The sequence below is a fragment of the Mugil cephalus genome, chromosome 17 (genome assembly GCF_022458985.1).
Source record: "Mugil cephalus isolate CIBA_MC_2020 chromosome 17, CIBA_Mcephalus_1.1, whole genome shotgun sequence".
In the NCBI taxonomy this organism is placed as follows: Eukaryota; Metazoa; Chordata; class Actinopteri; order Mugiliformes; family Mugilidae; genus Mugil; species Mugil cephalus.
Genome location: NC_061786.1, coordinates 5,249,643 through 5,267,894, shown reverse-complemented (window position 1 = coordinate 5,267,894; position 18,252 = coordinate 5,249,643). Strand labels below are relative to the sequence as shown.

General features: G+C 40.2%; 1 protein-coding gene across 1 annotated transcript; it reads left to right on the top strand.

Moving 5' to 3' along the window:
• The first annotated feature begins 935 nt into the window (after positions 1 to 935).
• Positions 936 to 3,509, top strand: LOC125023928 (E3 SUMO-protein ligase ZBED1-like). Its single transcript, XM_047611501.1, has 5 exons — positions 936 to 1,184; positions 1,448 to 1,571; positions 1,789 to 1,928; positions 2,016 to 3,098; positions 3,178 to 3,509. The coding sequence occupies exons 1-4, from the start codon at positions 1,086 to 1,088 to the stop codon at positions 2,475 to 2,477; spliced, it is 825 nt and encodes a 274-aa protein (XP_047467457.1). The 5' UTR covers positions 936 to 1,085; the 3' UTR covers positions 2,478 to 3,098; positions 3,178 to 3,509.
• Positions 3,510 to 18,252: the final 14,743 nt, after the last annotated feature.

The window sequence follows — 18,252 nt, the reverse complement described above, 5'->3', positions numbered from 1 at the left end:
CAAATGGCTCACCTTAAAAATGGACCTATTACATTAGGTCAGTATTTCACTACATTACAGTGTTAAGGGCATTCATCAGTCAGCATCACGGAACTTCCTCAAATTAAATATACTGAGATCTCGATGAAACAAAGCTTTGTTCTCCCGAGATAAATAACTCGCTATCTTGAGGAAAAAGAGGAAATTAACTTGTTATCACGGGAAAACGGAAAATATCATATGTGAATGCATGGCCGCTTACGGCTTCTATAATGAATGGGCATTTATTACAAAAAAATAAATATTACACAATGCATCTAATCCAGTGAAAGACTCTACTACTCTCCTGAAGCCCATTCTAATATTTTAAGACCAATGAGATGCATATTTTATTCTATGACTGTTTAGAATAGGAATGAGCAGAATATAGATTGAAGAAAGAGCTTCTAACTATTCTTGCTCCTAGAAATACACATTCTCCCAAAGACAACACACCTTTTAATTTTTTTCCCCTTGAGATACGTAGTCCTTATGTGTAGTCCGTATGTCAAATTACCAGTGTTTTAGTTAATTAGACCTGGAACCCTGAACAGTTCAAAGGCAAATCTGGGGGGGAAGAGAAAACTTAAAACACGTAGGATAGTGCTAAACTGCAATTTAGAATACATGAAAACTGGATAGCAAATGTCGGAGAAGTCTAAACAGTAAGATGTAAGAGACAAATAGTTGTCATAATTAGTTAATGTGGAAAATATGTGGTATAAATGGTCACAACGGTAATAATAATTGAATGAACTTAATTATTAAGTTGTGACGGAGCGTCTTTGAACGCACCGTCATTCCCCGACCGGCGCGCGCTCTCTCTCCCTCGGCCGGAGAGTGCCGGTGTCGGGACGCGCTCAGCGCTCTTATTGTGCATGTGGGACAGTGTTCTAGTGATGGGACGAGCGACACTGGTGCATCAGCACTGTGCCGAGAGCTCAAGAGGGAAACCTCGTATCGGTGCGTGTATTGCTTTAAGAAAGAATCACGTGACCGATACAGGAACTGTATCGTTTGGATGTGCCGCGCCAAAGTGTGTTTATAAGGAGACGAACTGTATCAACATGTCGTGGGTTTGTCGGATGGAGTTTTGCTTGATCATGGATCGTCCTAGGAAGTTTACCCCGGTGTGGAATAATTTTGATCTTGTGACGCCAAACAAGGTAAATCTTTTTCTCCTTTATATACTATTTTTACGGTGGCGCATTGCACTCACTTTATCAGTTCATCAAGTGAATGACCTGTGATACATATGATAGTCAGTTAAAGAGCCTTACAGTTGCTTTATTCATGTTATCATGTAATTACGAGATCCTGATCTCGTTATCATGAGATAGGGTGTCTATTTTTTTTAACAAGTGAATGCAATGTTTTGGTAAGAGGTTTGAATTGTTTTCAGATAAATTAACTTTTTATGTTATTGTAGGTGAAGTGTCGGCTCTGCTCCACAGAGCTATCTTATATCAATAAGAGCACTTCATCAATGCTGAGGCATTATAGAGCTCGGCATGGCAATGAAGAATTGGCAGATACTCGTGAGAGTACCCCAGGTATGTTGAAATTCTCTCTAAAAATTGTGCTAAAAAAAAAACCATGCATGCAAACAGACAGGCTCCAGGCCTGGTATCGAACCTCCAACCCTCTTGCTGTGAGGCGACAGTGCTAACCACTACACCACCATGTCGTCTTATGTCTATTTGATATTGTTTGTAAAAATTACAGTCCTTTTATTAAGCTTTTGACAAGATAGTTCCTTTTGGCTTGCAGTTCCTAACAAGCAAGCAGTGGATGAGGCAGTGGTCAATATGATCATCAAAGACTGTCAGCCACTCAGCTTTGTTGAAAATGAGGGATTCAGGGAGCTCCTGAAGCTTATTGTACCCTTGTATGCTCTACCAAGCAGGAAGGTATGTTTTAGAATTTTTATTATATGTTTGTACTAACTATATAACTATATTTTATTGGTGTAACAGTATTTGTATGGTTATTTTCAGACCATCAAGGACTTGGTGAGCCAGAGATATGAGGAGGAAAAGGAGAAAACCAAAAAGGACCTCCAGAGTGCCGTTGCTGTTACTTTAACAGCTGATATGTGGACGTCTATGAATATGGAGGCATATCTAGCTGTTACTGGACACTATATGGACAAAGAAAGCCATGAACTCCATTCATCAGTCTTGGCAGTGCAGCATTTTCCTCAGAAACACACAGCAGAAAACATTGCCACGGTTAAAAGGAGCCTCATGGAGGAGTGGGGCATAGCAGGAAAGGTCAGGTGTCTTGTCACTGATGCAGCAGCAAACATGACTGCATGTGCTCGAATGCTGCAAATACGGCATACCATTTGTATAGCCCATTCCCTGAATTTAATTGTGAGAAAATCATGTGATCAAATACCAACAATAACTGAAATAACTGCAACAAAACGCAACAAAACAAAACACGACACATTGTGACATACTTTCGATCGAGCGTGACTGCTAAAGAGAAGCTCACTCAAATACAGCAACAGCTGGGAACACCGGGCCATAAATTAATAAACGAGGTGCCAACACGATGGAACAGTACCTACCAAATGTTTGAAAGGATGACTGAGCAGAAGGAGGCAGTCTGGGTGTCACTGGCCTCATTAAAACGTGACATCACTCCACTGACTCCAGAAGAATGTCAGATCATTGAAGAGATGCTCAGGGTTCTTGCTCCTTTTGACCAAGCTACAAGAGAACTGTCTGAGGAAAAAAGGGTCTCTGGGTCGAAGGTCATTCCCATGATGAGAATGCTCCACATTGAGCTTCAACGTCAGGCCACAACAGTGACAAAAACAGCTGCTCAGCAACTAGCTGAAAACCTGAGGAAGCGGCTAACTGACGCTATTTGCGGCATGTAATCTCTTAGTGTGATGACTCTGGCAACTCTGTTAGATCCCAGATTTAAGAAGAATGGATTTGTTAGTCAGCAAAAGGCAAGTGAAGCGGTGAAGAGACTGCAGTCAGAATGTGCAGAAGAAATGAGGAGCCAAGAGCCTGACCCAAGAGAAGAAGAGCCTAGCTCTTCACATGGGTCAGAACCCAGTTCAGGTATGAAAATACATTTCTGTGGCACTTTGTGATATGATACATCATGTGATAATAAAGTAATGATTAACTATTTTTTTAGGGCACAATCTCTGGAAGACTCTAGATATGGAGGTTGCAGAGACTCAGAGGACGAGGAACGCAACAGCTGACTCCATTATTGAAGTCCAACGCTACCTGGCAGAAACAAACACACAGAAACCAAGATCCTTTGCAATATTGGAAATGGAACCAGAAAATATACCCAAATCTTCATCAACTTGCACTTAAAACTCTCTGCTCACCATCATCGTCTGTACCATGCGAAAGAGTATTTTCCAAGGCTGGGGAGCTGGTGTGTAAGAGGAGAAATCGCCTTGGAGCAAAGACACTCCAAAAACTTTTGTTTCTCAATAAAAATTCATGAACTAATCACTTTTTTGTCTTTTATTTCATGAGATTTAACAGTTAAGTTGACAAATGTGCACATAAGTTAAAAAATTGTAACTCTGAATTTTTACTCTAATTTGCTATATATTTACATACCAACTCAGTTTTAGCATTTACACGAACAAGGAATTTCTTTACCTGCAATGATTTTATAACTACTGCAGGGGTCGCTGTTGGGTGACCAACACAGTATCAATACAGTGCCGACACAGTTTGTTTAGTGTGTCAATACACTCCTTGAGGTATCATCGTCCCATCACTACAGTGTTCTGGTTCTGTGGTCCTGCTTACCCACAGACTGTTAATTTATTGCCTGGACTGTGTTTCCCCGGCTGTAGGGTTCCGAGGGTGCACTCGGCGCTTAAGCATTAAGCATTAAGCATTACGCATTACGCATCACACATCATGCACACACGCTCACCTGCTGCTGTCACCTGCATTTGCCTCTGGGTCTCGGGCCAAGCCGAGGCACTTCCTGGTCACGCTGTAAATAGCGCTTGGTGGCGCGCTTCTGATAGTCATGTGACCACGGACTACACCATTATGGTTTATTTGTGTAATATTTCGTGACTAGTTGTGTTTTGGGGGAATAAGAGAACCACTGCATGGAAGTATTTTTGTGCCATGTTGCTGACGTCAGAATCTATTGGTAAAGTGTGGATTTTTGCCCACAGTTGGCTGAGTTATGTCCTAATACCCCTTTAATTTGTTAATAGGTCTGCCCGGGGGAGGAAATTTGGGCTAAGGGGTATTTAAAGAGAGCTTTGCGCACATTCTGTAGTGATGGGAACCATCGTTCTTTTTACTGTACCGAATCACTCAAATCAGTTTATTAAAAATGATTCGTTCAATTGAATCGTTCAGTCAGTGATTCCAGTGATATAAAAAAAAGCTACAGGTCAATGCTTGAAAGCTTAGCAAAAAGCGATGAATATACAAAGGATTGTGAATGTGTTTTAACAGTGTTTTTCATGTGTGCTGCCTTTCTTGTGGAGGCACAGAGTAATAATGTTGACACTGCTTTGACAAGAGATGAACCGCATACATCTGTGTGCATTTATAAATGATCCACATATACAGAGTTAGCACTGATGCCTCACGTCAAGGTTTTGGGATTGAATCCATCGGCCAACTGGGACTTTCTGTGTGGAGTTTGTATGTTGAATGCAATGTGCCAAGTGGTTACAGAAAGTGAATCAATCAATGAATGAAATTGATGTGTGGACATTGGGGATGCGTCGTTCAGAAACAAACCAGATCTAAGAGACTATTCTTCGTAGACTATTCTTCTTCCCGCCGGGAAACAGCGACTCCTGCAAAGTCGCATGGGACCAGACTTTATTATGATGGGCATCACATGCGGACAACCACATGCCAGGACAGATTAGGATCTTGCAATTGTGTTAATAAAAGTAACAATTTTTTTGTAACATGACAATAATTCTTCTATTGTATTACTTACAAAGCCACAAACTATTTATAATCATTAAATTCAGACAAAATCAAAGGCCCCGAGACATGTGGGAAGGAGTCCCACATGTCTCTTGCTGCAAGGAGTCATAAGAAGCGACACTTCTAAAGGAGCCGGACCAAAAGAGTGAAATCTTTGACAAGAGACAGACTTCCCATCACCAGTGGATGGAAAACTGAAAGAACTCTAGACCTGTTGAGTAGGTGTTACAAAGCTGGGCTGAGATTTAACATATCATTTTACTGACTTTTGGATTTATATATTTTACTAACATTTTCATCAAACATAGCATACCCTGCATCTGCCCGTGTTATACAGTTTCACTGACCGAACCCTGTTCTCACATTTCTTCGGTTGTAGATTGAGAGGAGGATGAATTATTATTATTATTAATAATAATATTAATAGTCTCATCTCAAAAGACATTTTTCTGCTGGTACATTGAACATGTAAAGATGTTCTGATGGTTACCACTGCCTAGCACAGGGAAGTCCCTCCTGATGGTGCACTGTTTTCCTTTTGATGAGGCCGTCTGTCTCTCTGTGTTAGCACCGTGATAGACTGGCGACCCTCCAAAGACATGCTCATTAGTTTAATTTGTGATTCCAAATTGCCCATAGGTGCGACTGTGACTGTAAGTGAAAGAAAGTCAGGATGTGCTAACTCAACTCTACCCTGCCCTACAGCTCCACTGCAACCTCAGTCCAAAACTGTGCAACACCATTTTTATTCTCCTCCCAGGTGCTATGTGACTCGCTGCAGCCATCCGACTGAAAACGGTGGATGCTAGGACAGTCTTTATTGAATTGTCAGTCTTAAAGATTCAATCTTATTTATGCCGCACTGAGTCAAACTGTGCAGGAACCACTGGTTTTTGGAAGGTCAGGCCATTCCTGTGCAAAATTTAAATGCACACTGTGATTCATACACTTGCACAGAACATTATGCATGCAAAAGGCATCATATATGTCGAGCGCTACAGACCTGGCAGCCTGTGACCGGCTGGTGAGTAAGCCGACGTTACACCCACCACTGCACTCAAGTGTTACCCAAGAGTAAACAGCTTTGTGTTTCACCCGCATGACAGTTCACATCAGCCGCCGCCACCGAGTTCAAGCCTTTTTGAAGTAGTTCTGACATTTCAGAAGGGGCAGACTTTGAGCAAGACCGCTACCCAGGAATGTTCTGTAGCCTACTTAAAGGCCCCAACATAGGCTCCTGATGAACAGAAGTGTCTGAAGCTAAAAGCATACAAGGTGGAGGGGGGGACGGCCCGTCTTCACTTCGACCTCCACGCCTTGAGTGCGAGCTACGTTGGGCAGACTAATTGCTGTGCTCAACAAGAGCCTTTTTCCAAAGCTGAAGGGGTTCCTTAGCCCGGCGTATTTTCAGAGAGCATTGATACCGTCTTTTTCAGGCTGGAGACACGGCAAAAGATGAAAATGTCGGCTGCAGCACAAAAACCTTTGATGGGCATAGAGTGGTACTTGAAAAAATTTGCACCCTTCAGAATTTCTGGAAAAAAAAAACTCTCAAAACATCAGCCAGTCTTGACGAATGAATGGGACACATTAAGCTTGTGTATCTGTTGACTCAGGAAAACGTGTCAATATTACATATCTGTGAGCGATTGATAAGATAGTGCACCTCTAGGATTACAAGTTCATTTTGAGGGCAAATTAAAATCCATCTGTTCACAAGTGTTTCCAATCAATGAGAAGAGACTCAAGTGTCGTTCAGTGCATCTTTCGCTCAAAAAATAAAAACATGGGATTTGCCACAGTCTGATCTCGTGGAAGAGGATTTGAGTGTGTTTCTAAGGGAGGTCACAGCAGATACTAAAAACAAGGCTTCACTTACTTGCTACTCGCAGATGTGTACAAATGATTCTTGGTCTTGAAAAAAGAAACAATTATAATATTTGCGTTCAATTTGTTTAAATTAAATCCAATGATTTACTTTCAGGACGTGTTTTAAATACATTTTGTACATAAATGGCTGCAAATAAATGTTGCTACCAGAATGTCACCAGTCATTGCTTAGTGTTTGTAGTAAACTGCCACCATTATTGTTGCAAAGATCAGACCTGTACAAATTACTTTTCTGATTTAGCACTTTGTATAAAATCAATACCACACCATCCTAAAGACATGTATGGATGCTTTGCTCATGCATCACCAACTGTCCAAGCACTCGCTGTAGAGAGCCGTTAACCACAGGAGATGCAAACACTCCTGTGTGAAGTACTGTCCAATCGAAACGTTCATCTGGAGCACGGAGCTGTGCTGAAAGCCACACTGGCTACATGGTGCACTTAAACACCTGGCACACACACACACCTCCCCCAGCAGATAGACAGACACCTGACACACTGACCGCAGATACATCATCACACACACACACACACACACACACACACACACACACACACACACACACACACACACACACACACTGACATGCCGTCTTACCGCTGTAGAAGCTCTTTAGTGAGGACACACTTGACATGTCGACACACTGAAAGGTAAATAAATGCAGATGGCTTTTTGAGGGGAAATTCATGAGAAGCGGCGGGCCACCCTGGATTTATGCACACAGCATGCTAAGCAACCATATACACACAACGTGTCAAGCATACAGACAATTTTCACACAGCATGCGCTCTCATGGTGCGGAAAGGTGAAATCTATAAACTAACATGAATGCACTCACGCGCACTGCCACTGCATCAATTAATGCAAATTTGGAGACTCGCGTGTGCGTGCGTGTGTGCGTGCGTGTGTGTGTGTGTGGTTGCGCACGGCAAAGGATCACCTGAAATCCAGCTTCCTCGCTGACGGAGCTTCGCGCGCCCTGCGATAAAAGTAGGACAGCGGATGACAAGCTCCATTTTTCATCGCTGATACTTCAGAGACCGGGTAGGAACAGATGCCCCGCTGGGACACGGAAATGCACAAACACAAAGACACACTCCAGCAGGCTGCGAACACTCAAATGCACGCACACTTGCAGCTTACAGGCGCGAGTTGACCTCATTCAGTTTCAATTAGAATCTTTCTCCCCCGACCTTTTTTAAAAAAAAAAATAAATAAATAAAATAATAAAAAAAAAAGTGCAACACTTGTGCAAACTTGCAAAAATCTGCCATGTGGTCTGGTAGACTTTTACTGTTTTTACCCCCCTTTCATAACCTGTTAATGCTTATCACAGCAAAAAAAAAAAGTCTACGTCTGCCGCCACAGCAGTCAAATGATCGTACAGTTGAATTAACACATGTTCAGCTGATGTTGTTTTAGCATCATCTGAACATTAGAACAGTAATGAAGGCGGATTTAGTGCATGACTGTTATATTACAATTCACTTTGCTCTTATTTTCTGTAGTGTACCTAATGAACTGGAAAGTGAGTGTACTGAACACCCTACTAAATGTGTAGACATCTGCAAATAAGGACCATTGTTCTGTCTTCATATATCAGTCCTTACATAGAAGGAATGGATCAGTCTAGAAATGACTCTTGCGGAAGTGATTATATATTGTCAGTCAAACAGAATGACTTTTAATTCCCATTTAAAACAGGCTTTAGTATTAATTTGTCTTGAGCCTATGTTCCGACATGACATTATTTGCAATATTCTCTTTAAATGTCTTAATAACACTCTCATATGACGCATGGACCTCCACCTAGCTGCAGTGCTTCTCAAACGTTTTTTGGTCACTCCCAGCTTTGAACAAGGGGGAATTGTCAAGCCCCATCTGATACAATCGCCCCCCGAACAGAAATCCTGACAAATTACACATTTTTAAATTTATTGAACAAACACAACGTAATGTTACACTTCATAACAAATCAAAAACCATCAACACCAAATGATGCAAAGTTCAAAAGAGAATGAAAGCGCAGTTGTGCCATCACTTGCTTCAAAAGCAAAACTAGTCAAAAATAAAATAATGAAACACTATTTTAGTCACTTGTAATCTGTGCAAAAAGCAACACAAAACAATAAAGCAAATACATTTAATCAAGGCAGGTGACGTTTTCCTGCATTATTGGATTCAGCGAGCCTGTTTTCCTCTGCACATCTTTTCAAAACAGGATCTGTATTTTGTTTTTACCGAAGCAACAGCTGAGAAGCCCATCTCACAAAGATAAGATGTGGCAAAAGGTAGGAGAATACAGACAGCTCTCTAAGGCCCGGTTCGTAGTCGATGCGAACGACACAATGATGAGACAGTGGCACATAGTCCGTTCATAGTGTAAACGGTGGAAGCAAGACGCATGGGCTATAAGTGAATCCCATACACTGCTCACAGACCAGGGGGTAGCAACAGAGTCATTTGAGATATTATTATCCCTATAAATGGCTCTTGTCACTTGTCTCTCGCCCAAATCTCCTGTCCAAACATTAAAACTCTGCGCTCGTATCTGATACTTTAAACCCATTCATTACAGTTGCCAGTTGGCCCTCAGTCTATGCAGCAACTATTTTGACTCAGGCAGTTACCAGCAGCATTTAAGTGGAGAGCTTTGCCACAGTGAGTAAACAGAGTGTAAGAAGTGCCACTCATTAGCCAGACGACCTACTTTTTTCCTTTTTTGTTAAGGCCAACTGAGTTTTTTTTTTTTTTTTTTTTATTATTTTTTTGGAACTGCTTTGAAATTTCAGTCAAAACACTGCTCACCAACTAATGTGCTTTAATGACTGCTAATAATGTGCAAATAAGTGTGCAGGAGTTGGTGGCGTTGTTGGTGTATGTTTGTGCGTGTGTGTTTGGTGGTGAAATATGTCTAACATTTTTCATTCATTCGAGGTGCATAACCATGTATTTGGAGCACTTTACACACATGTACATACATAACACATAAACCAAGACAATACAAACAATACACACATTCATCAGCAGTACATAAATACAAATACACACTCCAGAGACCTCACAGACATAAAGGAAGTATGACACTTTCGAAATTAGAACTTCCAACACCTGCAGTGGCAACCGTGCAATAAACAGCAAGTTACGTTTTCACGCTCATCTGAGCCGACCAGCCTCGCATTTGGTTTGTTCACCCGTACGATATTTACCACCAGTGTCCAATTAAGGCTACATTCTCTCCAGTGGTGCATTAATATTTGTAAAAGTTGGGGGAGAGCATTTAAAGCTGACATCTGGGCGAGTTGCCGCTGAGAAATGTTAGTTTCAGCATCATCGCTGTTTACTGACCTACTGTGATGAGGCCGTTATCTGCTCTCAAAATACAGTTGGATTAGATGGAAGTTAAAAAAAAATAATAAAAAAAAAATAGACCACACTTTAAAGCACTAGGTTATTAACTACTAAATTTGCACACAAAAAAAGAATCATCGCCAAACGTCTGTAGTAATGGAACCACGAATGTTAAGGCAAGAAAGAATAAGAATTACTTCGGTCTCAGTGGGTAAGAGTCATCTGAAATACATCCAGGCTCCTGGTCCACACCAACTTGGAAATAAATAACAAGACACAATAATGAACCCAATCAACAGCTCCACCAAATGTGATGCGACTGAAAGGATCCACAACGGTGTTATGCCCATTCCGGTTGATAACGTTGTCATCATTAGTCCTGTTCATTGAACGCGCCGTGCTAAGTGACCCTCTAAAAAATAGCCAAGCTTCGTCCAGACGGAGCCATGCTAGGTCAAAAGAGTGAAGCATCAGCACTCATTCTGGCATCAGTGATGTACTAAACACCGCTTACTGTACCCTAACATCAAATTCTACCCTTACTAACTGCATGTACTACTGTAATTCTTGAGGAATTCAACTATCTAGAAGTTTTGAGTCTTTCCTTTTTACAGTTGTATTTACAGATTTGTAGAATACCACATACTTTTGGGAATGTATGCTTTCGAGGCTAATGTTGAGCTTGGTTCTCATTTCCCCTGGTATCAACCTGTAGCTTTATATTCACGTGTCTTAACTGGTGAGGTTGCTTTTTGCTGTACATTATATACTGGATTTTCCCCAACCCTTCCTAAAGGCTCAACTCTAACAACAGCTCCCCTTGCATGGAAGGAATGGGCAAGGACTCACTTTATGCATGATTACACTATTTTGACAAAACAACAGGGACTGCTGCCCGGGCTGTCCAGACACTTGAACTAATTCCCGTCAACCAGCTGTTGTTGTGAAGCTCATGCTACAGCCGAATCCCGATCCTGCAGGTATTCACTCCACAAAAGCTGTCAAATCAGACACTTCCTCACCATGAATGCTGACCGTCTCAAGCTTCAGGTATGCGCCCAAGCTATTTAATTTTGATGAAAATGCCAGCACTTCTTCATTGTGCGTTGCGGTCGACAGGGAGCAACTTGAAGACAGACAGGTACCAAGTGTTTTAAAAGCCCAGGGTTGTCTGTAAAGAGATAACATGGGCAGGCCCGGAAGCTGCTCCGAGCAATGGATCTGGCAGTTTAGGCTAACAACAGCCTTAAAGAAAATGGAGGAAGAAGTGGTGCCAAAGTTGCTTCTTTGCTAAGTTGAATCGTTTCAGATAACTGCTGTTTGCTGATGAGATAAATTGAAAGAAAGCAGCTTTTCATCATCAGCAGAAAATACAGTCGAAAAAGCATTTTTTTTCTACAATAAAAGCAGAATAATGTGAATATGTGCCCTTAGACATCCCCCATCTGGTCTGCTTATTATCCCTCTCTGTGTTACTTGTCAGCCTCTCACTCCAAAGATTGTTTGCATATGAGGCTCAAAATGATGTATATATATAAGGCCCTTTTTCTTAAATTTATGTTAGAACTAAGAATTGGAGAGAGGACTGGGCACTGTTACTGCAACTTCAGCACTTTGGTTATCCTCCAGCAACCCCTGCAACGCTAGTGCATAAGGTTTAAAAAGAAAAAAGAAAAAATTAACAAAATCTATTTATACATAAGACATGTGCATGGGCATGACTGACTGCACATTTGGTTAATTAAGAAAAAAAAGTGGAGTGGAAACATTTAAATGTAACAAACATGCAGTTGCCGCAGCAATGTACAGGCACTCAACACCACACAAAGTATATAACAAAATAATAATAATAATAATTAAATAAACTTAAAATAGACAAAACATAATATACTATATTCAGTACTTACAAGAATTAATAAAATTAGTGATTTTTTTTTTTTTTTAATGAAATTGCTGTGAAATTAAATGATCGGCTTTTGAAGAAAGGTTTAAATTTAAAATCTTCTTGAAAAAGTCTAAATGAACCTTTGTACTAACCAGGTGTAACCAGTTCTCTCAGGTTAGGAGTCTGGTAACATGCTATTTGGATTTTATTTATTTATTTTATTAGAAAACTTTGCACGCAATTGGATAGACCTTCGAACAATTAGACATTTTGTTATAAACAAATTGACTACATAGCCCTCAGGGGACAAGGATAACTACATTACTGCCCAAACTATGTGATGACCTGGCAGATATTTACCAGAGCAGTTCCCACTAGAGCGGTTCCAGACCAACTTTCCACCACACATTATTTGAGGGTGGGGAAGCTGACTTGACTTCCAGGCTACCTTTGTAGAATTATACCTACAGATATTTTACAGTAACAAATTACAATTTCTTATACAACTGCTGAGCTTCCTTTGCATCCATGTGGCTACAGCTCTACACGTGCTAATGTGTGACAGAAGTGTGATAGAAGCTGAGCTATTTCTTTATGAAAAATTCTGCCATGCAGTCACAACTTAGTTGTTGTTTATGTTGCCAGTAAATCGTTACAAGTCAGAAACTGTGAGACTTCATCTGCAATCATATGTGTGAGAAACTGTGGCCTTATTATAACCAACCCTTTGTTTTTGTTTCCACTGGAGCCAGGGTTTAGTTCTGAAGTACCTGCGTATTGACTCGTCCAGCAAGCCTAAATGGGGACTAGATTTCCTCGTCCTGTCTGCTGGGAATTATTTTCCATTTTGCAGCTCCACGCAGGGCTTTAAAAACAAAGAGATGCCTTCTAAACACTGGCAGATAATTGGCTGGGACTTGCGTTGGAGTTGCGAAAGTGGAGATTATGTTTTGACAGTTTTTTTTGTAAGCGTGCATTTGTGTGCTGCACATGCACAAGCTCGGCCAAGCGCATAACTGCAAATGGTAGAAAACTTGTGTCCTATTAATCACGCTCACAGATAAACACGTCTACGCATGGGCACTGCGTAGAGAGAGGCATTTTAACAAAGGGGCATGGATGTGAAAAAGAAAAAGTAATATCCGTCTACTTTTTAGAGGGATTCACCCAGAGACCACCAGAATACAAAGCAAGTCATATGCCAGACATTCACAAAATCAGTGAATCAAGAGGGTTATGAATAAAACACTAACTGCAGAATATATCAAACTATTTAGAAATAAATCTAGTGAACTGCGATCTAGTGGCTGAAATCTGGACCTCACTCTAATTTGTGATGTCAATGTGTCTCTCTAGAGTTAACCTAAAGGGCTACACATGCTCAGGTGGTCATCATTCATCCATCTCCATCTTATAAACATGTTTATTTTATTATTTTCTTTAACTGGATTGCTGTCTGACTGTAGAGTTGTGACACTTGTGAACAAACTGATTCTAGCTCTCTAGAATGACCGATAGAAACGCAGTTGCCTTTTATTTATATCCCAGTCAGTGTAAAGTTTTTTTTACTGAATTGTCCGCGGGATAAATAAAGTAGAATCAACATTAAGAATAATTCAAACTCAGATATCTCACCAACAGAATATATATTTGACATTTGAATGACTATTTCAGATGTGCAAATGTGTTCCCCTCAGACAGGCATCTAAATAAATGTCAAAATAAGCCATTTGTTTGAAGGGAGACGAATCTTGTGTCTCATCTCTGTCTGACTGAGTAACGCTTATTAGACTTGATTTATGTTAAAAGATTTAATATTAAGAGTCTGGATTAAGTGTATTCGGCTGATGTGAACCAGCCTACTTTAAAATACAGATCTGCTCATTTTAAATTTAACACAGGGATGCACGATGGTCCTTCTCTTCTAAGGTTACAAGTATTTTTTTTCTCTGTTAGATGGTTTATATATTAGTTCTGAGAACTTTGAAGCCACTTTGTGTTATTTGTCTAAAAAAATTAGACTCACTATTTCAAATGCTACATGTATATACTGACCTAAAATGTATCTTTATAGCAAGGGTTCCAAGGACTAATTTGTCAAGTTACAATGTTTAGAAGAAAAAAAAAACTAAATGTAAAAATAATTGTCTGAATCCAAATATGTGTACTATATTTAAACTAAATGGTATCTGTATCTAGCAGTGCAATCCCACAAATATACCTGAAATATAGTGTGTCTCTTGTGAAAAAAAAGCTCAAATTAATCTAATTAATTGCTAATTCTGTTATTTTACCTTTACAGTAATATCCAGACAGTTTTATGTTATGAGCCCATTCATTTTTAACCAAAGGTTATTCTCTCTCTCTCAATGGCAGGTAGAATCCAAGCAACTAAAAATGTGTACCTGACACCACTGGATAGGTAATACAATGAATATCCCCTTTGAATATAAAGAAAAATGTTACCTTTACATATGTGTTTAAGAAACAGGAAGTTGCCATAACTTCCTGCAGTGAGATACATAATCACAATCGTGTTTCATAAAATTAGGTAAACTACCTCAGTCATAAATCGTTCCCCTTTTCTACGCGGTGAACATTTATCAGATGAATTACTTTCATCCAGAAAAAAAAAAAAAAAATAAAATAAAATAAATAAAAACCCTGAGGTAAGCGTTCCAGTTCCTTCCACATCACTCAATTGTATGGAATCTCACAGTAATGACAGGTGGAGTAAGGAGGACTGTCAATGTATTTATGCATAAAAATGATGAAAGGAAACAAAGACTTCCCAACCAAACAAATGAAATGGAAATATTCTGCAATGATATTAATTTATTCAGGAAATTCACATATCTGTGAAGAGTGAAAGGTAGGAAGTTAATTTCAAGGCCAAATTAGAGTTGATCTGTTCAAAGGTGTTTCAAATCAATGGAAATAGAGGTGTTCAGGTGCCTCATTTAGTTAAAAATAAATAAAAAAGAAATCAGGCATTTTTCACAGTCTGATCTTCACAGCACATGTTTGTGGAACTGCACGATGGCACAGACTAACGGCTCATTTAAAGTACAGAAAAACATAGACGGCGTAACCCATGCACATTTCCTATGCCGGTGCGAGCCACTTACACTTGTGTGCTCATCAGTCTGACTCCCAACCCAGACACAGGTCGACTGTGTGTCTTTTTTGCTCATTTTTGTTTCCGCGACTAAAAAGTCAGAAGCTAGCCACCAAGAGCGAGCATGATGTAGAGATTTTATCAATCAAAAATCAAAAATGATATCCCTATTCTGACTGAACACACGTTCAGCCCTACATTGTGACTCTGTGATGCTATGACCTTGGCACAAATGTGCATAACTCCAAACCAGACCGCTCAAGAATCAAAGAGTGCATCTAGAAACAAAAAAGAAAAGAAAAGAAAAAAAAAAAACAGTTATTCCCAGACCCTTTAACTCTGATAACATGAAAAACGTTCTGCACCCCAGTGTCCCCACCTTAGAAAGAAAACCTACTGGCGGTGTCACTGTTCAGTCATCTTATCCTAATTGCATAATCTTAACATTCAGCCTCAGTTTGACTTCGAGTGGCTCGGGAACCGAGAGCACGAACGCGGTCGCTACCAACTTTGTACGACATCGTTATAAATAAACAAGGGTACTCATCCTACGGTTCAGTTACGCCACTTGAGCTGTCAGAGAGCAGATGATAACAGGAGGAGGCATTTGTGGCAAGTATATGTGAGCGAGCTAAGAGCGCATTTGTCTTAAGACATTTCTCACAATTATGATCTATTCCGAGTCGCCCGTGGGACCGTGTAGTTGCTGGTTTCCGTGCTTACCTCTCACTCGCTTAGCATTCTCACACACACTCAAACCTTCTCAGCAGCACCAAAGCATGCCTCTGGATCACATTCGGTTATCATCCAAGTAAGCACTTGAAGCCATAGCGTGTCCAAGCCGTTGTTATCGTGTGCCCGCTCTGTTCTTTCCTCTGCCTCCTTTGCACCTCCTTTGTCTGCCACTTGTACAGCATATGAAGACTAATGGTTTCCACATTAGTCTTCATATGCTGCTTTATTAATTGATAAAAAATTAGATGCCAATAGGTTTCTGAGAAATCTTAAAGCCTATTGGGAGAGAGAAAAAACACTAGATAAGATTGCTATAAATAATTTGTTTTCTTTTTTAATGGCATCCCATTGGTACAGTGGCTACACGACAGAACACTGAAGTGCAAACTGTATCATCATGCAAGTCTGGGAACTTGCTCATGTGTTGGCTGTAGTGGGTCTGGGATCATTTTCATGCTGTAATGTTCCTCCTCTGCCAAGTCTGTTGATACTTGGACTCACTCTACCTCTACGTATCATGGTTCGCACTATAACAGTCAAATAAAAGACAAAGAAAATATCCTCCACACAACTTGACATTCAACAGCCAAACATAAATTTTGTTGTAAACGAATGCAACACTGGTACACGTCTTGTCTCATCAAACCTGCACGAACAATTTGACTGGCCAAACAGATCACTGCCGATCTTCAAGCATGATCGGTTCCCAACTGAGAGCAATTCATTTTTGTTGTACGAATGTTCCATAAATGCATTTGTATTTATTATATTTTAAAAAGTGTATGCTGAAATATATTTACTTTAAACAAAGAAAGTCCGTTTCTGAAGGTGTACATTCTATGGAGCCATGCCCCATATTTCGGGGCATAGTTAATGAATTTAAATAAATGAGGGTTTTCTGGAGTTAATCTATTTAAGCATTCAACCGAATTAAGCATGGAAAATGAGACTCTTTCTAGTCTTACAAAAACGTTTATTGTATAAATGGTTGAACTAAATTTTGTTTTTGTCTTTTTTGGTCCATGTGAAGGATTTTCTTTTTCAATAAAACCCATTACATTGTGCAAAAAAATGAAAATAACCCTTAAAATGCTTTTGCCAAAATGAAGCAGTAGCATGGCTTTTTGCCTTGCATCTCCTCCTGCTACATTTTCTTCATCTTCCCTACCTTTTTACTTTTGTACTCCCTCTTTCTCATTCAGCATAGCTCACACACCTTTGAATAATTAAGATGCAATAAATCCCATTGTCACATCAGATTTTCCAGGCTCCATCCGGTGCCTGTAAATATGGTTCAGGGTGTGCGAGATAGAAAAGGTGAGATACTCCAAAAACCCGCTTTAGTACTGAAAGAAGACTTCTTTACTGACTGTCACCCTTACTCAGAAATACAGCGCTCTTAAGGCAAACAAAAATCCATGGCAGGCCCCTTCCTCGCGTATCGTAACGTGAATCGTCATGGATGCATGGGGAAAGGCAGCAGAGTGCAAATAGCTGTTGGATGAAAGCACCGCAATCTGCTCAAAAACGCTTCAGTCCAACTTTTCTTTGGCAGGTGATTTGGTTTGGCCTTCATATTCTTTGCACTTGAACACAATCCCCGGGGCACACCCGAGTGCACACAATATACGCTTCCCAACCATCTGAGCCCATATGCACATATATATAGTAAACAAGTGTGATTCTTGGGCAGAGGGGACACAGCAACGATCTACAACTGCTAATGAAACTAATTTCATTTCACGCTAACACACACACACACACACACACACACACACACACACACACACACACACACACACACACACACACACACACACACTCATGGTGTGTCTGTGCTGGAGTGATAACCCAGGAAGCAGAAAGGATTACCTATGACATGTTATCATGTCAAGGTATCACTCTCATTCCAGTCATTTTGCATAGAATGCTCTATTAACACAAGTCCTAAGCAACAATGACGAATTGAAACACCATCTTTCAGACTGAATACAGTAACATTTCAGTCATGCGCCACATTTCAAAATGTTAAATTGGTTGCCAGGCTGGCACAACTCATAAAAAGTCACCCCATTGTAAATGAATGATAGACAAAGCAAAGAAAAGAAGAAGTAAGCCAGAACACAATCTCAAAATATTTCTTTTCTCTGCCAGAAAGGCTTTGATAAGATGGAATGCGGCTGCAAGCTGTTTCATTAATGGACGAAAAGGTGATCAATGACAGCTCTTTGACACATAGCCTTAACAAAGCCTGTTTGAATATTGCAACTTCCAGAACACATGTTGTCACAATG

Excerpts from the sequence above, each read along its gene's own strand:
- LOC125023928 (XM_047611501.1), top strand. The coding sequence starts at position 1,086 with ATGTCGTGGGTTTGTCGGATGGAGTTTTGCTTGATCATGGATCGTCCT. Across the intron at positions 1,572-1,788 it reads TACTCGTGAGAGTACCCCAG|TTCCTAACAAGCAAGCAGTG; the intron begins GTATGTTGAAAT and ends TTTGGCTTGCAG. Across the intron at positions 1,929-2,015 it reads ATGCTCTACCAAGCAGGAAG|ACCATCAAGGACTTGGTGAG; the intron begins GTATGTTTTAGA and ends GGTTATTTTCAG.